This window comes from Corylus avellana, chromosome ca3 (genome assembly GCF_901000735.1).
Source record: "Corylus avellana chromosome ca3, CavTom2PMs-1.0".
Taxonomy (NCBI): Eukaryota; Viridiplantae; Streptophyta; class Magnoliopsida; order Fagales; family Betulaceae; genus Corylus; species Corylus avellana.
This window is the reverse complement of record NC_081543.1, coordinates 4,475,151-4,502,850: the sequence shown is the minus strand read 5'-3', so window position 1 is coordinate 4,502,850 and position 27,700 is coordinate 4,475,151. Positions and strand designations below refer to the sequence as shown.

At 35.5% G+C, this 27,700-nt stretch overlaps 5 protein-coding genes across 5 annotated transcripts; 3 read left to right on the top strand and 2 right to left on the bottom strand.

Moving 5' to 3' along the window:
• Positions 1-111: 111 nt before the first annotated feature.
• On the bottom strand, positions 112-4,433 carry LOC132174800 (anthranilate phosphoribosyltransferase, chloroplastic). Its single transcript, XM_059586481.1, has 10 exons — positions 4,029-4,433; positions 3,811-3,954; positions 3,275-3,436; positions 3,082-3,165; positions 2,333-2,521; positions 1,255-1,345; positions 1,093-1,152; positions 856-974; positions 626-760; positions 112-539 (listed from the first exon to the last, which is right to left on the bottom strand). The coding sequence occupies exons 1-10, from the start codon at positions 4,218-4,220 to the stop codon at positions 486-488; spliced, it is 1,230 nt and encodes a 409-aa protein (XP_059442464.1). The 5' UTR covers positions 4,221-4,433; the 3' UTR covers positions 112-485.
• Positions 4,434-8,978: 4,545 nt separating this feature from the next.
• LOC132176139 (uncharacterized) lies at positions 8,979-11,707 on the bottom strand. The gene is made up of 3 exons (XM_059588269.1): positions 10,680-11,707; positions 10,178-10,228; positions 8,979-9,250 (listed from the first exon to the last, which is right to left on the bottom strand). The coding sequence occupies exons 1-3, from the start codon at positions 11,497-11,499 to the stop codon at positions 9,204-9,206; spliced, it is 918 nt and encodes a 305-aa protein (XP_059444252.1). The 5' UTR covers positions 11,500-11,707; the 3' UTR covers positions 8,979-9,203.
• Positions 11,708-13,505: 1,798 nt separating this feature from the next.
• LOC132175540 (uncharacterized) lies at positions 13,506-17,016 on the top strand. Its single transcript, XM_059587509.1, has 5 exons — positions 13,506-13,794; positions 14,454-14,558; positions 15,624-15,879; positions 16,091-16,168; positions 16,589-17,016. Exons 1-5 carry the CDS (start codon positions 13,756-13,758, stop codon positions 16,717-16,719), a joined length of 609 nt encoding a protein of 202 aa, XP_059443492.1. The 5' UTR covers positions 13,506-13,755; the 3' UTR covers positions 16,720-17,016.
• Positions 17,017-18,069: 1,053 nt separating this feature from the next.
• Positions 18,070-19,404, top strand: LOC132173582 (serine/threonine-protein kinase BLUS1-like). Its single transcript, XM_059585098.1, has one exon. It carries the CDS (start codon positions 18,070-18,072, stop codon positions 19,402-19,404), a length of 1,335 nt encoding a protein of 444 aa, XP_059441081.1.
• Positions 19,405-21,929: 2,525 nt separating this feature from the next.
• On the top strand, positions 21,930-23,207 carry LOC132173578 (serine/threonine-protein kinase BLUS1-like). The gene has a single exon (XM_059585095.1). The coding sequence runs from the start codon at positions 21,930-21,932 to the stop codon at positions 23,205-23,207; it is 1,278 nt and encodes a 425-aa protein (XP_059441078.1).
• The last annotated feature ends 4,493 nt before the right edge of the window (positions 23,208-27,700 follow it).

The window sequence follows — 27,700 nt, the reverse complement described above, 5'->3', positions numbered from 1 at the left end:
ATAAAAAATTATTTATAAAAAAATATTTTTAAATGGAAATTATATCCAAGGGTATATATATCTCAGGAGTTTTCACAAGCAATTTTTATGAGTAGTTTGTGCTCCAGAGTCTGATAAGTGACATTCATTGCCTTATTTCATTTTCCAGCAACTCTGGCATATTGTGAGACTATCTATTTTAAACACTTAAAAAATCAAAATTCTGCATTCATAAATTCTTGTACATCTCTTTCATCTAGAGGAACAACACTGGCATAATCATCTCTCGATTTTCAATCTGTAGCACAAAGCTCTACCAATTACAAAATTTGGCTATTCAAAATTGTTATGCAATATATAGTTAGTGAACTTTCTTATTGTTTAAACAATCTGTTCCAACAAGATGAATTATAATGATAAATGCATCCATTAAATTGAATCCTTCACATATCCGAATACATTAATCTTTGCCATACTTCATTTACGGCTTTCAATCTTCGAACTCTCTAATTGATATTGAAGCCTAAAGCGCCCTTCGGTGCTGCATCTTTTTTTGATTTCTGCAATCATCAAACCAAAGGGATCAAAGCAATTTACATTGGTCAATCACAGTTTGAAGCTTTGTGTAGAACTAAGAATTACTCACATTGGAAATATCGATCCACAAATCAAGCTTCTCATGAGCTTTTCCTGATTCTTGCGTTTCACGAGCCAAAGTTACTCCTTCACTCAAGGTTTTCACATGGCCGCTAACCAATAAAGCAGCCGCCGCATTTAATATCTGATCAATTGTTTTGGTGATAATTAGGTTTCTCAATCATAAGCAACAACTTATGAAGTAACGTCTTTAGGAGAGCAAACTGCCAAAGTACTTACCAATGCATCAGCAATGGACCCTTTCTCCCCTGACAATACACGCTTTAATACGTCTGCATTATACTCTGGACCTCCGCCTCGCAAACAATCAAGAGTGCAGCGAGAAATGCCAAACTCCACTATCCAGCAAACATTTATGCGTTTATCAGTAACTATAAATAAATTGTTCAAAACTACTTATATGTGGCAACTAATCAAAGATGAACAAACTAAAAAAATTCGGGACAAGATTCTCACATGGATCAAAAGAGAACTTCTCAATCTTTTCTGGAGTGACATCAAGGATTAACCCAGGTCCTGTATTCAAATTATTTATCTTTGACTATGAGATTTAAGTAAAAAAGAACCTCTGACTCTGTAATAAGCATACTTTAGCATTCAAAAACAGAAGGTTCTTACCAAGGGGGCTCATTTCATCTAAGCCCTCTGAGTGAACAACTAATGCTCTTTTCATGCCAAAGAGCTGTAATGCTTTAGCCATTTTCAGGACCTATCCAACAGATAGAATATAATACTCTTCTTAGGCATGCATTTATGAGAAAAACAAATTCCATGAACTGCATGTAATCAACTAGTCATTTGACAAGTAAACCCCAAGCCCTCAATAGTATATATTTGTATATCCTTATACAAGAGAGAATACACAATGAAATCAATATTTTATTCAAAAGATATCAAACATAATCTTTAGTTTTGTTATACACGCTCTTACAAAAAAAAAAACTAGTGAGAATAATCATTTGCTGCTTTAAGTCATCTAAGCTCTATTGGCAACAAACCACTTTATTTGAAGCAAAATTCAAGATACTCCAGCTCTATGCTGAGCCCAAGCAGAGAATGCTCGACAGTTCTCAGTCAATTATTAATCAACCAGTCAGGCAAGATTAGGTCAAAATTAAAATCCTTAAATCTTACTAGCAATTGCTCTATTGATAAGAATCTATTTTGTTATAAGCTTAAGTATATTAACACTATCGTGGAGAAATAGTAACTACTTGGAAATAATCTCATATTCGCTATCAGTTTTAACATGTCAATATTTTCAAAACTTTTACCCTTCAGAGGTAGTTGAAGAAAAAGTGACAACCATCTGTTGGATCTTAGCAACAATGCATGGTAATAGATACTATTATGAGAAGAAAAAAATAGCGCTCAAAGGACCTTCTGTGTTTCAAAGAGTTGGTGTTTAAGCAATCTTAGCTGCATTGGAATTATTTTGATACTCATATTACTTGTTAAAGATGAAAACAATCTGTTTCATAGACCCAATAATCTAAGAAAATAGTATACAGCCAAAGCCATAAAGGATGGATTATTAATCATGCATACGAACACCCATGCAGCCACAAAGAGTTTTAATGCTAATGGAACTTGAAGAAACAAAGAACAGGTAATGAAATTAAATGGTCAAGAAATATAATTTTGGGAGAGAAGATAATAATTTTACCATCCAACCATTCTTAATACAAAGACTTACCAAGTCTTCCGTGTATACACCGACAACAGCAAAGGGTACTCTTGCCGGATTCAACATTGGGCCCAATATGTTGAACACAGTTTTCACTTTCAGCTTTTTCCTCACGGGGCTGACAATCTTCATTGCTGGGTGATATCTTGGAGCCATCATAAATCCAATTCCTCCTTCATTCAAGCACCTCTTCACCCCCTGAGTCAAGAAAAAGAACAAGAAACTAAATTAGTATAGGCTCAAATCGTTTGTTCAGAAGTTTGGTACTCTTTTCATATTCCATAAGTTGAGCCAAACACAAAATGGCATTGCATTTCCTTTTTCTTGTTCGCTGCTACATGTATATGAAGAAATGGGCCTTAGCTTAAAATGGTGTAAGGCAGCTTGGGGTTTCAGAGGGTCTAGGTTTGGAATCAATACCACAGGCAGAAATACTAATTACCATTGCACTAATGAATGAAAAATGTCTATCATAAGAAAAGGTAACATCCTATGATTGCAAAATTATAACAATAACAACTTGCTTAATATCATTTTTTTAAATTGTCTATGAAGTCTAGTGCAGCCTACTTCTAATCTCCTTGTCGCATTCAACATGTGCTTCTCCCTACACAAGAAGCTTCTCTGAAGCCCACACAATCAAACAGACTACCAGAGTACTATTGGACCATCAATTTCTTTTCTTTCTGTTCTTTTTTTGGGGGTAAAGATTGGACCATCAACAGAACTTTGAAAAACCAAATTAATTACGCACTTACCTCGGGTTCTAAATCAATAGCTACTCCCAGAGCCTCTAATACATCGGCACTGCCACATGCAGAAGAACTTGACCTGTTTCCTTGCTGAATGCAGAATGGTTAACCAATCAGTATTTCATAGATTTTTACATTCACTAAAGATTCAATCCAGTAAAGATCACAGCATCAAACATAAATGCAGAATGATGTTAACCTTTGCAACTTTCGCACCACAAGCTGCAGCAAGTATTGAAGCCCCTGTGGAAATGTTCACTGTGTTTGCTCCATCGCCGCCCGTTCCAACAATGTCAACCGCATCAACCAACCCTTCTACCTTCACACTACGCTTGAGCATCGCCCTTGCCAATCCCACAACCTGCTTGGCCGTTACAAACCCATAATTACACACTTTTACAAAGTCTCCATTTGTTTCAACATTAAGCATAATTTTGTAGTTTTTGGACAAAAATTGCATTGACTTAAGTGTTTAACAAAGCATTTAGGCCATTCAACATTTAAAACCCTGTGTGGACTCAACACTTATTAAAGTACTATTCATCAAAAGGATCTTTCAAGTGTACTAACAAGCTCCAATAATGTCTTACATATCATAATCTTGTGGAGTTTCACTTCATCTTATTAAAACATAATATATACTATTAGATATTCAATCAAAATGGGGCATGCAATTCTTTCAAAATACCAACAAAAATTGATTCCAACAGAGCCCCAAAGAAGAGAAACTCATACCTCTTCATATGTCTCTCCTTTGGCTCTCAGCAGCACAAGAAAAGCACTTATCAATGCCTCATTGGTATCATTCAGCAAAAAATCCAGCGAAGCTTCGGCCTCAGCCTCCGATAAGTCCACCCGATTTATCAGCGACTCGATCAACTGCATACCCACAACAACAAAAAATTCAAAAACCAAAACATCCCATTACTCAAAGATAAACCCCAAATCCATACCTTATTGAAAGACTTAATTGGCGGGGATGAACTCTCAGAAACAGTCACAGGCAAAGCAGAGACCAGAGTGGTCGTAGCTAAATTCCTTCGCTGCCTCGTGTGAAGAATCGACGGCGTGAACAGGCAGTTCCGAAGACCAAGCCGTGGACGGCAAGTGAAAGAGATGGGGGATTTGTACGAGGAGACCGCCATTTACAGCTCACAGCCCAAACACAAAACAACCTCTGAAACTGACCCGACCTCGTCGAATTTTGTACTTTCTCTTGAAAATAAATTAAGCAAGTTCGGTGCGGAGGATGGGGCTTATCATATTATATTTATTGCTGTGACGGTGACGCACGGGGGGTGAAAAATTGAGATTTCACGATCTGCCATTACCTTCTTTCCATAACTGACTGGTGCCAGTTATTCGTACTGGGACGCGGTGGGTCTTTTTCAGGGTTGGTAAGGATGAAGGAAACACAGCCAGTCGTCATTTCCACGTTGATTTTTTTTTTTTTTAACTAATGTCTGCACAAAATAGGGGCTACAGATGAAGATTCGAACTACTAAATTGAGTTACCTATTATAGACGGAAACAATCCACGTTGATGGGTTTAATTGGGCATTCATGATTATATGATTTAATTTATTTATTTTTAATCTTTAATCGTTATTTTTGATATTTTCATGTTGAACCCCTTTATATGTTTATCCTACTAATGCTAGGAGTAAGATTTTTTTATTTTTTTATTATTATTTTTAAAAGTCATGTGACTTTTAATTTTTTTTTAAAAGAAAATAATATTTTAAAATCACATCATATATAAGAATAAAATGATGCAAAAGTTCTATTTACTCTTTTAAGTGACTTTTGATAGGAATATATTAGGTGTTGTCCTTAGGTTAATTTTTTTTTTTTTTTAATAGGAATGCTAGGTACTCTCTTAGTATTATTTTCTTGATGTTTTCCTAGTTCTGAGTAGATATTATCTTCTAAAAAGTAAAAAAAGAAAATAGCTCTTATTTCTGTCACTCATTTTTAGAAAATAATATTCATTTATGACTACGAGAACACAATAAGAATACTAGGAAAACATTTCGCATTTTCCTTTTAAAAAAAAAATAGAATAATGTAATTTTAGTAGACTCTCGTACGACTGTCATACAATTATGATGATGTAGTAATAAAAATCAACTTTTTTATGCTTGTAAAAAGAAAAAAAATCAATGATTGATATTTACTGTCACATCATCATAGTTGTACAACAGTCATATAAACGTCTACTAAATATCATTTTTCAAAATGATATTCATCTAAGATGAAGAAAACACCTAACATTTCGCTTTTTTATATGAGTTACTTCAAACAAGTTATATGAGTCGATTTAAAATAAGAGTAACAAATGGATGTAAAGAGTAATACTATTGCTATTACAAATTTGAAAAAAATAAATAAATAACTGATATTTTTATTTTATTATATTCTAAAATTAATGTATATTGCTATGACAAATTTGCTATTGCAAATTAGTGGAACAGGGTGATTTTGAATTTTTATTTTTCCCCTTATACTAAGCCAACCTTTATCTTTTTAAAATCAGGAGGGTCCCACTTATCAACTTGCCTGTTTTGGGTACCTGCTATATGGAACCGAAGTCGCAGAATCTTCCAAGGGATACTAAAGGGAAATGCTACGAGCCTAAGATGCAATAAATTTTTCGGCTCCATCTAATTTCTATGACGAAAAGGAACATGGCCATTTGCAATTTTTTATTATTTAATTTTTAAATTAAAATTAGAATATAAAAAGATTGATAAAAAAATTAAAAAAGGGGTGGCCGGTGGTCCCCACCCCAGTTTAGCTTAGGAGTGGCTTTGGTCACGTCAGATCGACGGTTTAAGGTAGTCATTTTTAGATGTGGCCCACAGAGTAGCTCGACCAATTGTGATAATAAAAAAAATTAAAAAAAAATTAAATAATAAAAAATTGCAAATGACCATGTGCCCTTTGCCACATAAGAATTAGATAGGCCAATTGTAAGAAATTTATTGCATTGTAGGAAAAGGGGGCCTGGCCTGAATGACAATTTTTATTTTTTATTTTTTTTAGGGTAATTAAAAACGATTTTTTATAGTTTTTTTTTTTTATTTTGCTAATGAGTCCTTGCCCATTAAATTTTTTCAACCATGGCCCCTGCCGATTCTCAAAGCTGGCTACGTCCCTAATTGTAGCACTTCCGATACTAAAAGAAAGAGACACAAGGACTCGAATCAGGATCCACATCAAAGTCCCAACCACTTCTCTTTTATTTTTTCTTTTTTTAAAGTCTCATTCACCACTTATGATTTTTTGATATATATATATATATATATATATATATAGGCCAAAAAGTGGGGAAAATAAAGAAAGAGACACAAGGACTCGAATCAGGATCCACATCAAAGTCCCAACCACTTCTCTTTTATTTTTTCTTTTTTTAAAGTCTCTTTCACCACTTATGATTTTTTGATATATATAGATATATATAGGCCAAAAAGTGGGGAAAATAAAGAGAGAGAAAGAGACTTAAAAAAAAAAAAAAAAAAAGTAGAGTGGACGTGGCATGTTACTGGCCATGCATGTCAAAATTGCTGACATAGAATGCCACCAATAATTTGGCCAAAAAAATGTGGCACCAATAAAAGAATATGGCATGTTGCTGGCCGTGCATGTCAAAATTGCTGACATAGCATGCACCAATAATTTGGCCACCATGAAAATCCACCTTAGGTTTGGACCCAACCCAACACGATCTATTTATTAAAAGGGTTGTGGTGTGTTATTTGCTTATTTAAGTGGGTTATATTATTAAGGTTAAAGGCTTTAACCTGCTTAACTAAACAAATCATGTTATAATTGACACTTACCTGCTTGACACGTCAAGTGAGTCAACCCAATTTCAACGCATTAATCCGAATTGTTAGCCCGAAGGTAGTTTGGTGCGAGAGGGAGAGAAAGATAAAATTTAACCTTTTGGAAAAACCATGGTTTATGGATAGGTCATCTGATCCCATTAGTCGGGTATTTTGAGGGTTGATTTTCAAGATGGCCTTATTGAATGTCTTGCCTTAGAGTAATGCTATACACTACACCGTCATCGGCATGAGTAAAGAGTATGCATGCCAAGTAAATAGTACTCATCTTCCTTGCCATTATTATTTCTCTGTTCACCCCTGTTCTACCCATCCAAAATAGGGGCCACTTGTTACACATTTTCTTCGTGTTCTGATGCTACACAGTACACTAGACATTGAATATGGTTTTTTGTAGAATAAATCAATTTGTGGCTATTCCATTGAATATATGGAAGTTACAGAGATCAGAACAAAAGCAATAAAAAGATATACAAGTTGGTGGGCGAGATTATGCGTTTTGTTGGGGAGGACGATTTCTCGGCGACAAACGAGAGTTTAGGAAGAAGCTGAATGGTCTAAGTTTTGGTGAATTGGTCGAGTTGGTTGGTGCAGCTTTTGGAGTTGTGCGCCGGAAAGAGGAGCTTGATCGAGAGCTTTCGGAGTTTGGTAGGCCAGATTAAGGATAGGGTTGGGAGGCAGAAAGTGTACCTGGGCAGCTTCGGAATTTCACCCTGTGAACCTGGGGCAATTTCGGAAGGTTCGTAACTAAATAATCACATGTATCGAACGTGCTTCAATTTCCGTTAGAGAAGACAGAATTCTCTAACTGATGGGCTACATGGATAAATTCAGAACTTGATTAGGATATATTATAAAATTTTAAATATTGGAGGTCGAATTGAAAAAGAGGTGAAACATTACAGAGTATATTGTCTTTTCCCCTTTATATATTTAGGTAAGTTCATCCCTCCATAATATAAATCCTTGGCCCGCTCCTGATGTTACATATTTTGCCTAATTTGGCGGGCTAAGCCACAATCTGGAAATAAAAGTGTATAATGACCAATGATCCTCCAAAATAGGTATTATTGTAAAAAATAAATAAAAAAACCCGATTTTATAAACATATTACTCATAGAATAAGCGAGTTGACTAGAGATTAACCCATTTATTAAATTGATCAAGTGGGTCGACCCACTAGTAACCCAAACTTGTTATATCAAACCCCAACCCACCAATTTTATACTAAATTCGTAGGTTGCGTCAAAATTTACCATTCCTATTATGGATATTTTCCTCAAAATAAAATGTGAGTTGAATTCGCTTGTTAATGCATTTTATAAGTTTTTTTTTTTTTTTTTTTAAAAAAAAAGTGTTCTAATATAACATAAAGATGAAAATAGTGTTGATTTTTATTTTTTTAGATTAGTACAAATAAATATTACAGTTATAAAAACAAAAAATTACAGAATCCAAAATATAAAGACCAAAAAGAAAATCCAATATTGATAGCAATCCAGCTACAAGCTTCAAAGAGGATTCTTGACGACAAAGAAGACAATTGAAAATGCTCATAGTAAAGCTAGTTGTAACGGCACACAATAGGTGTGCATAATAACAAAAGAAACCCATTTTAACTTAGCTCCTCACCAATTTATAAGACTAAGAGTTAATTATACAGTAGCGGAGGAGACACCATTTGAAGCGATGAGGTAGAGAACCACCAAAATTTGATTTTTTTTTTAGGTCGATATTCAGATATGAAATTTTTAGTAGACCAAAAGGACTCTAGAAAAAGGAGCTAGAAGTGTTGTGATGGAAGAGATCTGCGATATCAAAGGGAGGGAGCTAGTGGATGGTTGAGCGGCGGCCAACAATACAGCAGGAGGCACGCGTAGCTAGTGGAGGTTGTGAATTTTTAGTAGATCTAACATTTATAATAACTCAAACTAAAGATTAGAAAAACTAAAGAAGAAGAAAATGTAGTAAGAAAAGAGAAGAAGAAAATGAAGTAACAAATGCTATCAAACTTTATACTCAGATTTTGATAATGTACTTATAATCTTTCACCAAAATAATTCCCCATCCTTTTAACTCAAGCTCAAAAATTTAGTGGCTTTTATCATGTATGAATAAAAAAAGCATAAACTTCTAAAAATATGCTTTCATCTCTCACACCTCTCGCTATCTCGTGTGTGTGTGTTGTGCAAGACCTCCATGTATGTGTAAAAATGACATTACATGAGATGGGAGATGCATATATATATATATATATGATGGTGACGTTGGACCTCTACTTCAATTTTGATTGGCTGTCACCCATACTAACATGCCCATAAAAAGTCCTACAAAAGAAAATAATATTCAAATTAGATAGACAATAGCTCAACAGTAAAGATTGAAAGCAAAACTGAACAAGTAGCTTCATGTGCAGTGATTGGTTATTATAAATTTTAGGGAAAATAATTTTGCACCTTATTTGCAAGAAAAATGTTACACAAATTTTTATTTTTACACTTCCCGGTGCTTACTCTTTTATGTGACGATTATCAATTGCCATGTTAACTTTTCACTACAATTTTTTTATTCTCACTTGCTTACTATATTTTTATAACTGTCACATTAGAGAGTAAACACTTGAGACTGTAAAAGCGGGAGTTTGTATAGCATTTATCTATTTGCAATGTCTTTCTAAGCTTTTAAAAAGTTGTAATGTGGAGAGCTATTCTACTACCCTTTTCAATCACCCCTAGCGTTAAATTTTTCCATTAATTTAGATGGCTAACGCATCACGTCATGTAAAAAGTCAGTTATACTCGTACATTTATAAAAATACAACTTTGCCCTTAGATTAAAAAAAAAAAAATCTATAAGTCGACTCACGACCGGGCGGTGGGTCACTGGTCGTAGGTCCTTTTTTTTTTAATTTTTTTTATTTTACAAAGGGATATTTTCATCATTTTTGCTTCTTCGGTCAGGATTTAATAAAAAATCAAACAACTGAAGGGAGCTAGTAGAATAACTCTCCGCATTGTAACTTTTTAAAATTTGAAGGACATTGCAAATAGGGTAATAATTCATGGTAAGTGTATATAATTTCCTCTAAATTTTACTACGAACTTGTTACAAATTGATGTACTTATGTTTGATGATATCAAGTGTAAATTAATCTGATTTATCAGAATGAAAAAATGTATCAAATTAATTCTACTATTTAATCATTCCTATCGAGATTACTTATAAGTACTGGTCATGTGCATCTAAAAAGCTACCTGCTAATGGCTCCACCATAGACCTTGTCCTTCTGCTTGATGATGACTTGACTGCACATTATTCCAAACAGCACTTAGAGAAAGCTTCAATATCCCAACAAAAATTTGATAAAAAGGATCACACACACACACACACACATATATTTATATATATATATATATGCAACAATAATATAGATTTAATATTGATTATGATGATGATTAGAGTAATAATATTGTTGATTGTGATTGTGATCACGATTATAATTATAATATTAAAGTATTATTGATCAATTCAATAACCAGGTAAAAATATGATTTCAGTCTCTGAATTTCTCATTTTCATGTCGGAAGTTGTCGGCCGTTTTCTGTTGTCGCTCATTTTTAATAAGTAATACTTTGAAAAATATTTTTTTTAAAAATCTTTTTTTTTTTGGAAAAATAATTTCGTTAAAAGTATTACAGGGAGCCTAAAATTGTAAAGACAATTAAAATAATTTTGTATTTACAATTATTGACTAACCTGAATCGCAATTTGATGTGGAATTCAAGCTGCCACACATGCATACTTGCCTAATCCCATCCGTGCCAAATCCGCACGTGCCACCGGTGGCCTCACACGGGCCACAGAAATCATCGTTCCCCTGGACCGAGTATTTCACACGTATGCCATAGGCCCATCCACCAGGCCCATCGACCTTCAGCGGCGCGAGACTGTACGCGCTGGTGTACCCTTCACACTCGAGCTTCGTCAGGTTTATAGCCTTGATCGCCTCGAACGGCACGGCGCAACATTCCGGCGGGCTCGAGCCGTACAAAGAGCCCGCCGCCCTGTGACCCACCAGGTCCCACGCGGGGCACCCATAGTAGTCCTCGCAGCTCATCCCGGAGACGTTACGACACGGCAAGTGCTTTCCGGGGAATCCTTGGAAGAGCGGCGACCGAGCCGAACAGCCTATAAGCATGAAAACGTTGTCGGAGATCGGATTCATGTACGGCGACCGCCACGGCTCGACGGCGAAGCCGTTGCCTTTGCCGCCGAGCACAATGGCGTCGCAGTTTGACATGTGGGGATCGTGCAGGGTAAGTGCTTGATAGGCGTAATCGATTTCCAGGACCCGGTAGGAGCCGGAGCTTATGTGGAACATGAGCACATCGTTCATGCAAAACAGGAGCTCCCGGAAGCCGGGGTGGCCGCAGCCGTATTGAAGCGCAAATGGGTAGTCGATGGTTATGTTTCCGCAATATGATCTGCACGTGTTCACGGTGGCGCCGGAAATCAGTGGGATCATCAATGCCAAGCTCAAGAGGTGGTGGAGGGTGGTGAAGATGTGTGTAGCCATGGCTGTGATGATCAGTGGAGGTTGGGTGGAGGTGGCAATGATTCTTTGCTTAGATATGTAGCGCTGTGGGCATGTTGATTTATGGGGGGGGCTTTATTCACATGGAGTGTTGAGGAATCTGGCTTTGTTTATGGGTTTTCCTTCTCTTTTTTGGTGCAGAATTGTGTCTTTTTTTAGGGTCATGAGGATTTTCTAGCTTTAGTTTGCTTTTTTGCATTGACAGATTGATGGGTTGCTTTATAATCAAGTATGTATGGTGCTTCTCTATGACTTTAACAATGAAGTGATTCCAATGTTGCAATTGAAAACGTTCATCTTACCCCAATTTTGTCATTAATTCTGTAGAAACCTTACCTTAGCCAAGCTTAGAATGTGAGTGGCCCAAAGTGTTGGGCTTAAATGTGCATGTCATTGATATTGAGCCTAAAAGAATCAAAACATCTTAGAGGAGATTTTTGGACAGTTGGTTAGGCGACAGGGCTTCTACAAATCAGAGCAAAAAGTCATTGGGAAATTACTGGCCTATGGGTGGCTGAAAAGCCTCAAATGCTTAAGTGGGTAAATGGATCTTGAGAGGAAAAACTGAATAAAAAGAGACACAGAGAGGGGAGAATGTGAGTGTCTACGTAATTTTTGGGAATGTGTCTCTTTTAAAGAGAGACTCTCGAATATGGTCTTTAAATGCTTGTCACGTGACAGACTTATAGCCCTATGATTATTTTTCATGTATAGATTGTTTGAGTGGGCCTATGGTGAGTATTTATATCCACACCAATAATACTCCCCCATTCCTTTGGTCGACATGTCTAGCTCGTCGAGCGTTGAGAATATAGTCTTTACTTATGATTGGAGTTGCCTCTAGCCTTTAAACCCAAACCCTAATAGGAATAGTAATATTGTAAACTTTTTAAAGTTTGATATCTAAATTGAGAGTTTATAAACTTTAGGAAGAGAACGATGAAAATTCAAGATAATTAAATGAAGTTTCCCACAATTTTAATGGGTAACCTTGTGCTTCTATAAGAATTATTTTTTCATGACATACCTCATAGTGGTTTATACATTATAAGTGTTGAGGTTAACAAGCCTGGCCTTCATGTGCTAGGGGTGTTGCATATTCTCCATTTGACAAATACATTAAAAATTAAACACATGAGAAAAAATAAGGAAAAAAAACTAAGTATCAAATTAATATAATCTTTTGGCAAAAATAAAAGAAGGAATCAGTAAATTGATTACAAACATATTCTTAAGCACCAAAGTTAAAAATAAATAAATAAATGAAAAATATCTATAAATATAGCTTAGAACATGTGTATATTAAATTGATTACAAACATGATTGTTAGAAAGTGTTTTTCATTTAAGAAGAAAGGGAGATGACCCATTTCCTAGTTTATATTTTGTTTTGTTATTTTTAATATTGTATACAGTGTTACGTTATTTAGAATTTTTAAGGGACAATTATCCTTTTTCCCATGAACTACCATGCAGTGACCATTTCCCTCTATCAACTACCAATTTTATATTATGACCCCATCAAACTACCATTTCATTATCAAAAATCCCCCTCCATCAGTCAATGCCATTAAGTCTGACATTCAACCCATCACATGCGTGAACAGTATCATGAACAGTGTTGTTGACTGATGGAACAGTGTCGTGAACAGTATGATTAACCGTCCGACTTAACGACATTGACTAACGGAAGGAGAATTTTGGTAACAAAATAGTAGTTTGACGAGATCGTAATGTAAAGTTGGTAATTGATGTAGGGAAATAGTCATCGCATGGTAGCTTATAGGGGGAAATGATAATTTCCCCAAATTTTAAATAATATATAATAACATATTTATTATGTGAAAATATATACATTATTAAATTTATAAATTTTATTATGAAAATGCTTATTCCCATGGAGTAAGGAAAGACTATAAAAGTAAAAAAGAACATAATTGTCATTCAAGTAAACGACGAGAGCAATTCGGTCGTTTTCTCTCTACCATGCCACCGCACTCGGTGAACTGCAGGGGCTGTGTAGTATAGAATGACGTGTACTCCTCTCATGGTCCATTGATAGTTCTGTTTGGTTGCCGAGAAACTGAGGGAAAACTCAAAACTTTTACCATTTCAATATTCGTTGCTGGGACAATAAATCCTTTTTCTTTTTTCTTTTTCTTTTTCTTTTTTTAACTTCTCGGCGGCCAAATAATTCGTTCCTCCTTGAGAGGTTGTCTAGAAAAAAGCATCTTCGATCATGGAAGCTCTAGAAAAATCTGAAGAAACCGTTTCGAATGTAAGAGTTTCTTTCACCATTCACCACTTAGATTTTCTCTTATTTTATTACTAAACTTGAAATAGTTATTTTCACTTAAACCCTCGATCGAATCCTGATTGAATTTAGGAGATTACCCTATTACCAATATGTTATTCGTGGAAATCTTGATGTTAAATTCAAGTATTGAATCCAGGAACCCTAGCTCTGTTGTTTTCTTGTAAAATTTGTTTCATTTTTTGCTATTATCGTGTTCCTAATGTTCATTTGTAGTTGAAATTTGGTGGTCTTTGCTAGTCTCTTTAACTCAAAATTTGGTGTCTTTGTATTTGGGTTATTGAACAAAGGCTTGAATTAAGCTGTTGTGCTTTTCATATTGCTTAGGGAGGTTAGGAGATTCAATTTTTCTATAATTGTTATTGAGGTCGTTTTTTCAATTGCATTCGTTCTGGATTTCATACCATTCCAGTCATGGAGGTTTTCCCTGTCAATGTGTGTGGCTAAAATTGATTGCTCTATATTCGGTATCTCTAGGGGAGTGGGAACTCCATATCGTCTCTTTTATCCTTGTGGGTTCTTGTATATGTAGGTATATGCCTTTAGATACGTAAGTAATGCAATGCATAATTACATGACTCTTGTTTAATGTCTAATGGTTAATCTCATCTCCCCCCGATCAGAATACTCCCAGGATGGCTGGAACTGTCAATTGGGGCACAGCAACTGTCATTGGAGTGTTTGCAGGCATGATGTATGGAGGCAGTAAGGAGGCAGCTGCTTCTGTTGTAAGTTTGAACTCAAAATGATACTCACTGTGCATGCTTATAATGGATGAGTGTGTTTGATCAACTAAAGAATGTAAAAATTAATCTCCATCCTGCTCAGACATGAATAATTCATAATAATGAAGACAAGAGGTGAATGAGTAGGAGAGCAGATTTTTGCTTGTTCATATCCAGATAAGTAATTAGCCTGCTAAAGATTAGATATTAACATTTTGAAAATGAACCTTTTGATTTTTCAATATAAACTAGTCAGATTACTAGTGAAAAAATATAAACTAGTCAGATATATTTGGCATCATTGTACCCTCTGCTAAAAATTAACCTTTTGAGTTTTCAATATAAACTAGTCAGATTACTAGTGAAAAAAATATAAACTAGTCAGATATGTTTGGCATCATTGTACCCTCTGCTACAACCAATACTGCATGGCGGCATGCGCTATGCTCATGGTATTTGGTGGATCGGTTATAAGCAGGATGGTCACTGGAAAGCAGTGGGTTGCATTTAAGTATAATTTTTGAAAATGCAAGAGGCCGAACCAGATCCTCGTCTCTCTTAATAAATAGTATAGATGTGCTTTCCCTGTAGCATAATTTCTAAATGAGCTGGATGTTTAGTATGTTCTTGCAGGAAGTTTGACAAATGATATGGCAATTTCTTCGAAGCTTATAAAAAAAAAAAAAAAGGGTGAAATGATTAACATGTTACTTACATGGATGTAATTTGGAAGACAATCCTCCATGTTCATTTTGTACTTTGTACCTTTTTTTTGCAAGCCGTTCACTTCTGAATTACTTTAATTCCAGCCCTCTTCAACACAACCTCCCAACCAAAAAAACAGTAGAGAGAAAGAGAGAGAAAAAAGAAAAAGAAAAGGTCCATGTGCAATGGTACTTATTTCTGGGTTTAACATTTTAATCTTTCTTTATAATTTGTCTACAATTTTTTGGTATTGACTGTTGTCAGATAATGGATTTTTCTGTTCATCCAAATGGCTGTCATTTTCTGGAACATATTGAAATCACATTTCATGACACTTTTGAGAACTTTGCATTGATTTGGCAGAGCAAGGATGCGGAAGTAATGTTGAAGTTAGGGAGCACGCCGGACAAGCGTGAGCAGCATCGATTAATGAGAGATGCAATGGAGAAGAGGTTCATTCGAGTCACTCGTGGCTCGATAGTTGGTGGAGTGCGCCTTGGAATGTTCACTGCTGCGTTCTGCGGTCTACAGGATTTGCTTGCAGAGAAACGTGGCGTGCACGACGTTTTCAATGTTGTTGGAGCTGGTTCAGCCACTGCTGCGACATTTGGTCTAATCAGTAAGGAGTCAGAAACCCATGCATCAGAAGTGTTGACTCACTGATTGTGGGGTTTTGGTTTACAAAAATTATATGCAGTCACTTTATAGTTCCTCATATAATTTCCATTTTTACTATCTATTATTTAGAAGTCTAATGCCTTGAATATGAGAAACAGATTGATGAATTGCAGTCTGCTCTGTGACCAACTTTTCTATCTCTTCCATATTAGTGCCAGGATCACTCCTTTGGCGTGCAAGGAATGTTGTGCTGGGTTCAGTTCTGGGAGCAGCGATTTGTTTCCCTATAGGTAATAGATTTTTTCCTTAGATGCTGTTACTGAGCCTTCAATTTGAAAAATGTTGTGGCCGTTTGGTTATCTGATAAGACATTGAACCTGAGTACAATCACTCTACTGTCATTTACATAATATTTAAACACAAGCTGCTAGAGTAGCCCCAGTCCTCTACCAGAATTTTTGAGAAAACCATAAATTTGTTTCTTGTCAAAGTGATCTCAATTGTTTAAGCTTGACTGTCACTTGAGCATTCTCAGGGGATTTTTTGCCCAATCATATTAGTGCAACATTTGATAAATACATTGTTTTATATTGGCAGAATAACTTGAAGCTCTAAATGACGAGGAAAACAAAATTGAAAATTGACAGCATAAGTACAGTGAAAACTGTAGAACTTACAATTTTTTTTTTAAAAAATGCATTTTGTGACAGGTTGGCTCCAACTGAAGCTTATAGAGAAAGCAAATGAAAGTAATATGGCTGCTCACCCTGATTCAGATCAAAGGGCGAGAAGTGGTGTCGGTGCCGCAATAGATAGGCTTGAAGAAAACTTGAGTAAATAGAACAGCAAAATTTGGAGGAGCCTGACCTCTCCAATTTTCCAATGGAAGTTCAGAGGGATTAAAAGAAAGATAGGAGGGCTAGCCCCAAAAATAGATCTAACGCTTTTGTTTTGCAACTGATTCTCTTTTTTTCTGTTGTTCCCATTGATTGTGAGAACTGAGAATAGCTCTTAAAGCTTGGTGACCTAAAAACAGTTCGTTTTAGGTTGATCTTTGAGGTTATTTATGCCTTGTTTTGTTGGTGATGATGTTATTTATGTCAATCACCAAATGAATAAGAAAATCGAAAATTTTTCATTTCCCTGTTTCCATCTTATTTATTCTTTTGCTCATTATCTTTAACATCTTTGAAAATACTTGGGTAGGAAAACGTGAAGTACAGCAGGTGACCTACAAATTCAAGGCTGCATCCAACACTAAATATAATCATGTTTTATGGCAAAATGAGATACACTTAATTGAACCAAGATATAATCATAACTTCAATTGCACTTTTGCCAAGTCTTATGTTGGAAAATAGAATTTTTAAAGCTAGAAAGAGCTTTTTAGAAGAAACTTCATTTTTAATCTTTTCTCTAAAGTGTGTTATGACCTTTTTTAAGAACACAAAGTGAAGGTGAAAGAAATACTTTTTGAATTTGTCACCAAACGGATTAACCTTTTGTTTAACACAATTTTTCAGGTACTAAAATTGATTTTTAAGCTTCTTAAGAGCATCTTTAACGGAGCATTTATATGAGGTACTTTATGGTGACACTACTCGAGGAATCATATCAGTGAAGCAATATTTTTTCCTACATTGGCATATGATTATGAGGGTGTTTGGCGAACAACAACAACCCCCACGACACTGTTCATAGTTAAAAATATTAAAAAGAAAAAGAAAATAATGACTGATGTAGGAAAATAAAAAAGTCGTATTGAAAAGTGGAAAGATTTTGTTTTTTAGTGATTTTTTTATTTGAATAATAATAAAAAGTGAATGATGTGATATAAAAGTGCGAATGTTTTGATGTTAATTATTTTAAAAAATAAATGAAGTGAATAGCGCGGTGGAATGTTTATCAAATTTGTGATCTTCCCACTAGCAAAGTCGTTAACTGATGCAGAGAGAATTAACCGCCTGCCACGTCAGCCTCTTCCAGAGCAGTTACCGTTCTAACCGTCTCTGTTTTTCAACTCGCACCAGAAAACCTCTAAATTCCCGACTTTCTTTTTCCTCATCCTTTTCATAACATCTATTATATATAGATATCATCGTCTTGCTCTCATTATCCCGCCTTATCCAATAATTACACCCAGTAAACACAAATCCAACAAACCCATCCAAGATCATCAGTACGCGATTCCATGGCTCACGAAGAAGAAGAAGTGCCAAAATGGGTCCCCCAATACTCATTGGACTCAAACCGCTACGTGATTCTTGATCAAGCTGGTGTTGGTGCTAGCTCTTTTGTTTACAGGGCCGTCTACCTGCCCAATCCGCTCTTGTACTCCACGCTGGTGGCAATCAAAGTCATCGATCGTTTTGAATCATGCCGGTGGCAATCAATGCCACCACCTTTGTCCCACCCAAATATCCTCAACGCTCACTGTTCCTTCACAGTTGATGATCGCCTTTGGGTGGTGATGCCATTCATGTCCGCGGGTTGTTTACAATCCATAATGTCTTATTCCTTCCCAGGCGGCCTACCCGAGCCCTGCATTGCCATAATTCTCAAAGAAACTCTAACCGCCTTGTCCTATCTTCACACCCAACAACAACTTCACCAAGACATCAATGCCGGTAACATCCTCATCGACTCAAATGGGTCGGTGAAGCTTGCACACTTTGGAGTGTTGCCATCAATCTTCGAGTCTTGGAGTTCAACTCATCAAGCGGACGCTCCGAATTGCATACACTCGGAACCGGGGTATGGTATAAAGGCTGATATATGGTCCATTGGAATCACTGCATTAGAATTGGCCCATGGACGCCCTCCTCTGTCTCACCCCCTTCCTTTAAAGCTCAAGAATCTCTCCAGGCCTTTCAGAGACATGGTGGTTTCGTGTCTCCAGCAAGACCCATCAAAGAGGCCCTCGGCAGAGACATTGTTGAAGCATCCCTTCTTCAAGAATTGCAAGGGTTCGGATTTTCTTGTAGAGAATGTCTTGCAGGGGCTGCCTAGTGTTGAAAAAAGGTTCAAGGAAAGCAAGATTAATTTACTTGAGCGGTTGATGACAAATAACAATGGCGATGATGAGAAGGAGGAGGAGGGTGACTCAGCGAGGCAGAGTATAAAACAGATTAGGGTCAACGAGGACGGGTTTGTACTTGACCCAGTGTGCCCAACCGAGTCCACCGACGATTCAGCTGTAATAATTGAAGACGAGGGAGGTGAGTCTGGCGGGTTGATTCCGAGTTCACCTGGTCAGGGTTTGGAAGAGGCGGCCCAAGTGGGTTGTTATAGTGGTGGGGAAGCGGTGCCGGTGGGTCTAGTGGCGATGAAGAGGAGCTTGGAGGAGATGGCTCAGCTTATTGAGTGGCAGAGGGCTGAGTTGAAGAATGTGAAAGAGAGGAAGTTGAAGTTGGAGGTGGAGTTGAGTCTTCTTAAGCTTCAAATTTCTGATGAGCCGAGTCTTCTCGAGCTTCAAATTTCTGATTCACATGAGTCACATGACACTGGTGCTGGTGCTGCTGATTGAAGATTGTGTATTTCTTTTCTAATTAGAGAGCTGAAAATTTTCCTTTCTTTTGGTATACCTCTGTTTCATACCTTCAGTAGGGAGTGATTGGGCCTATTGTTAGTCTTGTGGGTGATCATTTGATTCTAATAAAACTAGTTTCCGTTTTGATTTGAATATACTTGTGGGGGTTAAGTTTCACGTTGAGAAAATATTAAAAAAAAAAGAAAAAAAAAAAAAGAAAAAGAAAAAAGTGTAGTTAATATACCCAAGTAAATCTAAACATATTAGTTTAAATTTTTGGGCTAAAATGATGTTCAAATATATATATATATATACTATTAGTAAAAACTCACAAACCGTTTTTATTCTCAACACTTCTAAGTGTACTCACAACAAATTTAAATCATAGGTGATCATCTCTTGGTTGTCAAATGCAATTTGAGAAGTTAGCCCGATTATACAAGAATAATGCTTGGTCCTAACTCATATGGGTTTGCCAAAAAAAAAAGAAATATATATATACTATTAGTAAAAACTCACAAACCGTTTTTATTCTCAACACTTGTAAGTGTACTCATAACAAATTTAAATCATAGGTGATCATCTCTTGGTTGTCAAATGCAATTTGAGAAGTTAGCCCGATTAGACAAGAATAATGCTTGGTCCTAACTCATATGGGTTTGCCAAAAAAAAAAGAAAAAAAGGGGTTAACCTCTTGATGTAGATTAGACGAAATAATGCTTGTTCCGTTTGGACGGGTGCCATAGAGTTTCAATTCGATTTAATTTCGTACATTGATTAGGTTTTGGGTTTGGGGGACTATAAATACATACTTTATAGACCTTAGAATGCAGTTGTTGTTTATGATTGAGTTTTGTTCAATAAGAATACTCAGAGTTGAGTTTCTTCGTTATTTTCTTTCAAACCCTAGAGAATCTCTAGTGGTTTAAGAAGATTTCTTAGATCCTTTGATCGTATCAAGATCTATAACTACCTGTCCATTCCTTATTGATGTTCTTCGTTCCAGCCCACTAAGTCATGCTGCATCACCTCTTGATTAAAATGAAAATTGTGAGGGTGCGTATTAGAATATTAATTTAAATATTTATTAAATTTATACATTTTTTATAAGTTTAAACTTTTAAAATAATTGGTGAAATAACATTTTTTTTTAAATTTTTAAATTTTTAAATTTTTAATTTTTTTTAATTTTTTTTAATTTTTTAATTTTTTTATGTTGGATGCTAGGAATTCTAATATTTTCTTTTTAGATTTGGTTTAGGTGATAAAAAAAAATTTAAAAATAAATAAATGAAAATATGCACAGTATGTCAAATGAAAACTTAAAATTAAATCTGGACCATTGAACAAATTATTGTAATCTTTTTACAGCAAATAAGTTATATATATATATATATATATATATTGGTCAACCTTAAAATATTGATCCAGTGTGGGTAATCGTGGGGCATCCCCCCGCTTAAACAACTTGAGGCATTCTACTCTTAAATACACTCTTTGACGTGACACTAAAATCAGCATTAAATTTTAGATGAATCAATTTAAAGTGGCTCTGATACCATGTTAAAAATATTGGAGAGCGGAAGAATGAGAGAGAGAATAGAGAGCGGAAACATATAATGGACTAAATTGTATTGAATCTTCTATATTTGATGTGATTATAGAGACCTCTATATATAGAGAGACTATAAGTAATAAGTAAGAAACATATATTAATTAAGGTAGGGAATAAACCCTAAAGAATCGTATAAAATATTCTAACACCCAAAAAAAAATTCAAGGCTGCATCCAACACTAAATATAATCATGTTTTATGGCAAAATGAGATACAGTCAATTGAACCAATATATAATCATAGCTTCAAATGCACTTTTGCTAAGTCTTGTGTTGGACAATAGAGTTTTTAAAGCTAGAAAAAGCTTTTTAGAAGAAACTTCATTTTTAATCATTTCTCTGGGGTGTGTTATGACCTTTTTTAAGAACAAAAAGTCAAAGAAATACTTTTTGAATTTGTCGCCAAATGGACTGACTTGTTCTTTGACACAATTTTTCAGGTACTAAAAATGATTTTTAAGCTTCTTAAGAGCATCTTCAACGGAGCGTTTATATGAGGGACTTATGGTGGCACTACTCGAGGAATCATAGTCATTTGATCTTCCTTTAAGATATGAAACCCCAGGAGATCGATCAGTGGAGCAATATTTTTCCCTACATTGGCATATGATTATATATGTTTGTCAAATTTGTGATCTTCCCACTAGCAAAGTCGTTAGCTGATACAGAGAGAATTAACCGCCTGCCACGTCAGCCTCTTCCAGAGCAGTTACCGGTCTAACCGTCTCTGTTTTTCAACTCGCACCAGAAAACCTCTAAATTCCCTACTTTCTTTTTTCCCCATCCTTTTCATAATATATATATATATATATGTCATCGTCTTGCTCTCATTATCCCGCCTTATCCAAGAATTAAACCCATTAAAACAAATCCAACAAACCCATCCAAGATCATCAGTACGCGATTCCATGGCTTACGAAGAAGAAGAAGAGGCTAAAAGGATCGTCCAATACCCATTGGACTCAAAGTACTACTTGATTCTTGATGAAGCTGGTGTTGGTGCTAGCACTTCTGTTTACAAGGCGGTCTGCCTGCCCATGAACTCCACGGTGGTGGCAATCAAAATCATCGATGTTGATCAATCATGGCGGTGGCAATCAAACCCACCGCCTCTGTCCCACCCAAATATCCTAAGCGCTCACTGTTCCTTCCAGGTTGATTATCGCCTTTGGGTGGTGATGCCATTCATGTCCGCCGGTTCTTTACAATCCATAATGTCTTATTCCTTCCCAGACGGCCTACCCGAGCCCTGCATTGCCATAATTCTCAAAGAAACTCTAACCGCCTTGTCCTATCTTCACAGCCAACAACAACCTCACAAAGACATCAATGCCGGTAAAATCCTCATTGACTCAAATGGGTCGGTGAAGCTTGCATACTTTGGAGTGTTGCCATCAATCTACGATTCTTGGAGTTCAATTCAGCAAACGGACGCTCTGTATTGCGTACACTCAGAACAGGGGTACGGTATAAAGGCTGATATATGGTCCTTAGGGATCACTGCATTAGAATTGGCCCATGGACGCCCTCCTCTGTCTCTCCCCTCTCCTTCAAAGCTCAAGAATCTCTCCAAGCCTTTCAGAGACGTGCTGGTTTCGTGTCTCCAGCAAGACCCATCAAAGAGGCCCTCGGCAGAGACATTGTTGAAGCATCCCGTCTTCAAGAATTGCGGGGGTTCGGATTTTCTTGTAGAGAATGTCTTGCAGGGGCTGCCCAGTGTTGAAGAAAGGTTCAAGCAGTTGAAGACAAATAACAATGGTGACGATGAGATAAGGGTCTGTGGGTTGAGCTTCAAAGAGGACGGGTTTAAACTCGACCCAGTGTTCCCAACCGAGTCCACGGACGATTCAGCTGTGAAACAAGTCCGGTTTGGCGGTGAATCTGTGACAATTGAAGACGATGGAGGTGAGTCTGGCGAGTTGAGTCCGAGTTCACCTGGTCAGGTTGTGGAAGAGGCGGCCCAAGTGGGATGTTATAGTGGTGGGGAAGCGGTGCCGGTGGATCTGGTTTCGATGAAGAGGAGCTTGGAGGAGATGGCTCAGCTTATTGAGTGGCAGAAGGCTGAGTTGGAGAGTGTGAAAGAGAGGAAGTTGAAGTTGAAGGTGGAGTTGAGTAAGTTGGAGGAGGAGTTGAGTCTTCTCAAGCTTCAAATTTCTGATGAGTTGAGCCATCTCAAGCTCACATGAGTCACATGACACTGGTGCTAGTGCTGCTGATTGAAGATTGTGTATTTCTTTTCTAATAATTAGAGAGCTGAAAATTTTCCTTTGTTTTGGTAAAACTCTGTTTCATGCCTTTTGTAGGGAGTGATTGGGCTTAATGTCTATCTGGTCTCACAATACAGAATAGTTAGTCTTGTGGGTCATCATTTGATTCTAATAAAGAATAGTTAGTCTTGTGGTGTTAAGTTTCATACTGAGAAAATATAAAGAAAAATAGTAGTTAATATATTTAAATAGATCCAAGCCCATTAACTTAAATATTTAGGCTAGAGTGATGTTCAAATATGTTTATTATTGTACTTTTTACTAAAAACTCACAAACTGTTTATCTCTCCATCACGTTTTTATTCCGTTTATCTCTATAACATGTCTCTATTTTCAACACTTGCAAGTGCACTCATAACAAATTAATTCACAGGTAATGTAATGCAATTCGAGAGATTAGTCCAATTAGGCAAGAATAATGCTTGGGTCATGACTCACATGGGTGTGCCAAAAGAAGAAAAGAGGGTAACCTCTCTGACTACTAGTCATTCATACATGGTAAACTGCTGATAGAACCTAATATTTAATTGGACCATATGTAGACTACACAGTCCGCATTTGACAAGAATACACTTGGGCTTGGGCTAAAGAGTCCTAATATTTAATTTGATATCAAAATAAAGATATGTGTATGAACCTAACATTACAGTTGACCCAATCTTGAAAACTGTGAGGGTGAGTATTAAAATATTAGTTTAAATAATTCATTAGATTTATACACTCTCATATGAGTTTAAACTTTTAAAATAACTGGTGAAATAACAACTTATTTTTTGACATTTTCCTTTCTAATTGCTAGTGCTTTTGATTGAAGATTGTGTATTTCTTTTCTAATTAGAGAGCTGAAAATTTTCATGTTTTGGTAAAACTCCCCCGGGGGGGATCATTTGATTCTAATAAAACTAGTTTCCGTTTTGTTGTGAATACATTCGTGAGTGTTAAGTTTTACATTGACAAAATATAAAGAAAAAATATAGTTAATATACATAAGTGAACCTAAGCGGTTAAGTCTTTTAACTTAAACTTTTGGGTTAGAGTGATATTCAAATATGTATATTAATGTACTTTTGGTAAAAAATCATAAACCGTTTATCTCTCCGAAGGGGGTTAACCTCTCTACTACTACTCATTCATACATGGTAAATTGCTTGAGCCTAATACTTAATTCGGCCATATGTAGACTACATTTGACAAAAATATGCTTGGGCTTGGGCTAAAGAATCCTAATATTTAATAAAAATATTTAACTTGATATGAAAACATATATATATATATATATATATATATATATATATATATAACCTAACTTTACAGTTGACCTAATTTATTCATGAAAATTGTGAGGGTGAGTATTCAAATATTAATTTAAATAATTATTAAATTTATACACTTTCATATGAGTTTAAATTTTTAAAATAACTGGTAAAATAACATATTTTTTATTTTTATTTTTTATGTAGGATGTTGCGAATGTTAATATATTCCTTTTAGATTTGGTTTAGGTGATTAAACAAAAAAAAAAAAAAAAAAATCAATGCACTGTAAATTTGATGTAAAACTTAAAATTAAATCTGGATGATTGAAAAAATTACTATAATCTTTTTACAGCAAATACGTTAATTTTTTTTTTTTTTTGGTTAACCTTAAAAAGCGAGTAATGCTAAGTCCCTCTTGTGTCACTTTTGTGTCATTTCAAGGATGATATGACTTTTAAAATCATCATTGAGCTTGTGATTGATCATTATTAGATTTTAATCAAATGATGATTTTAAAAGCCACCTCATTTTTTTAAGGATACAAGAGTGACACGAGAAATTTCTAGAATTACTCTTAAAAAGTTGACCCATTGTTAGTAGGTCTTGGGCAAAGTAAGTCATGGGGCATCCCCCACTCAACCTCTTGAGGCTAAAGAAATGATGCACCACAAGACCTGCGCGCCGATTAACTCTAAACTGCAATGATGGCCAAACAATTCTTTACCATTTCTTTTCTTTAAACACTTTATCTAAAAGAATTAAAAAATTTTATGGGAAATACTACAAAGACTATCGGACTCTTAAATATATTATTTGACGTGACACTCAAATCACCATTACTCTTTAAATAGATGAATCTAATAATGATTTTTAGCATCACATCATAAATGTGCATGGGAGAGTAAAAGTGTATGCATCATTTCTCAATTTATATATCAACAAATGAGGATAACTTCAATCAAGTTTGTATAAACAGGGTGTTTTACACCCTCAGAGAATAGGGAGCAAATCCTAAGGTTGAAACACCAAAAAATGATATAATCCTCTGCACCAAATAAATGTTTTTTTTTTTCTTAACAAAATACATTATTGACAAAATACTCATTGGCAAAATCACAGGAACCACCATCTTGGTTAATTTTAGAGACTAATGTCGAGAGCTCGAAAATGAGCTGTGAACATTGAATTAAAATGAATGAAAAAGTCTATGATATTACATACAATATTTTTACCTAACATATCAAATTCCCATTAAAGGCGCTATATCATTGATAGAAACGGCTCTCATAAGACTAATATCAAATATGAGAATATTAGGTGTTCTTCAGGTATTCTTCTAATGTCTTCCTAATCTTAAGTGAATATTATTTTATAAAAAAGAAAATGCTAGATCACTTGAACCTTGTGCCACACGCTTCACTGCTTAACACAAGTCAAATAAACACCATCCAATCCCATCGACGGATCGCCTCCCGTGCCTAATCTACTTGAAAATAAAAATTAATAATAATAATAATAATAAAAGATATTTAGGGTAATAACACGGGGTTTCTAATATTTCCTATTTATAATTGATAAAATATTTAAGAAATTAATTTTTTTACTTAATTATTTCATGAATTATATCTAATAAATATTCTTTTATTTTTCCCTTAAATAATCAAGAGCATTACACCCCTTCGGATCTGGCTTATATGCAGTACAATTACAATTGAAGTACCACCGCATATCTGCGATTATAAAATGGATGGTGAAGATTGTTGGCAAAATTTTTAACACACACCACGTTGTCTTTTAAAATGAACTAACGGTTCCATTTAGACGGCATTAACCTCTAATTTTAAGGGAAGTGTTAGGGATCCAAACAAATGAACTCAGAAAAATTTTCAAACTGACATGGTAGACCGTGAGTGGTAGACAATGGAGAGAGAATTGCATTTTTTTAATTAAAAAACCTATGCCAGTCAGTTTGAAAATTTTTCTGAGTTCATTTATTTAGTTCTTTAACACTCCTCTAATTTTAAAGAAAAACATGTGACTTCTTCCAACACAAATAAATAAATAAATAAGTAAATCTTCGACACAACCTCCCAATCAAAAACAATAGTAAAAAAAAAAAAAAAAATTAAAATTAAAATTATTATTATTTTTTTTTTAAAAAAAAAGGGTCCATGTGCAATGGTACTTATTTCTGGGTTTAACAACATTTTAATCTTTCTTTATAATTTGTCTACAATTTTTTGGTATTGACAGTTTTCAGATAATGGATTTTTCTGTTCATTTTCTGGAACATATTGAAATCACATTTCACGACACTTTTGAGGAGTTTGCATTGATTTGGCAGAGCAAGAATCAATTAATGAGAGATGCAATGGAGAAGAGCTTCTGGCTCGATAGTTGGTGGTAGGGATGTCAAAAAATACTGAAAAATCGGGACTGGAATTGGGAAATCGGGAACTGGTTACCCGATTTTAGTTTTCCAGAATCAATAACCGGGGTACCTTGGTTTTGGTTCACGGTTTTGGCTAATAACCGAGAACTGGGCCAGGTTGACACCCCTAGTTGGTGGAGTGCGCCTTGGAATGTTCACCGTTGCATTATGCGGTCCAGAGGATTTGGTTGAAGAGAAACATGGCGTGCACGATGTTTTCAATGTTGTTGAAGCTGGTTCAGCCACTGCTGCGATATTTGGTTTAATCAGTAAGGAGTCAGAAACTCATGCATGAGAAAAGTGTTGACTCACTGATTATGCGGCTTTGGTTTACAAAAATTATATGCAGTCACTTTATAGTTTTGATTTGTTCCTTAGATGCTATTACTAAAACCTTCAATTTGAAACATGTTGTGGCTGTTTGGTTATCTGATAGACACTGAATCAAGATATAATCATATGAGGACTAGCCCCAAAAATCGATCTAATGCTTTTGTTTTGTAACTGATTCTCTTTTTTCTGTTGTTCCCATTGACTGTGAGAACTGAGAATAGCTCTTAAAAGCTTGGCGACCTAAAACCAGTTCTTTTTAGGTTGATCTTTGAGGTTATTTATGCCTTGTTTTGCTCATTATCTTGAACATCTTTGAAAATGCTTAGGTAGGAAAACGTAAAGTACAGCAGGTGACATATGATTATATTTATATATGTTTGTCAAATTTGTGA

Coding starts and splice junctions, on each gene's coding strand:
- LOC132176139 (XM_059588269.1), bottom strand. CDS start 11,499: ATGGCTACACACATCTTCACCACCCTCCACCACCTCTTGAGCTTGGCA. Junction 10,229..10,679: donor CACATCAAATTGCGATTCAG/GTTAGTCAATAA, acceptor AATAATGTGCAG/TCAAGTCATCATCAAGCAGA. Junction 9,251..10,177: donor TATGGTGGAGCCATTAGCAG/GTAGCTTTTTAG, acceptor TTTCTTTTGTAG/GACTTTTTATGGGCATGTTA.
- LOC132174800 (XM_059586481.1), bottom strand. CDS start 4,220: ATGGCGGTCTCCTCGTACAAATCCCCCATCTCTTTCACTTGCCGTCCA. Junction 3,955..4,028: donor CAATTAAGTCTTTCAATAAG/GTATGGATTTGG, acceptor GTGGGTATGCAG/TTGATCGAGTCGCTGATAAA. Junction 1,153..1,254: donor AGATGAAATGAGCCCCCTTG/GTAAGAACCTTC, acceptor ATTTGAATACAG/GACCTGGGTTAATCCTTGAT.
- LOC132173578 (XM_059585095.1), top strand. CDS start 21,930: ATGGCTTACGAAGAAGAAGAAGAGGCTAAAAGGATCGTCCAATACCCA.
- LOC132175540 (XM_059587509.1), top strand. CDS start 13,756: ATGGAAGCTCTAGAAAAATCTGAAGAAACCGTTTCGAAT. Junction 14,559..15,623: donor AGGAGGCAGCTGCTTCTGTT/GTAAGTTTGAAC, acceptor TTGATTTGGCAG/AGCAAGGATGCGGAAGTAAT. Junction 16,169..16,588: donor AGCGATTTGTTTCCCTATAG/GTAATAGATTTT, acceptor ATTTTGTGACAG/GTTGGCTCCAACTGAAGCTT.
- LOC132173582 (XM_059585098.1), top strand. CDS start 18,070: ATGGCTCACGAAGAAGAAGAAGTGCCAAAATGGGTCCCCCAATACTCA.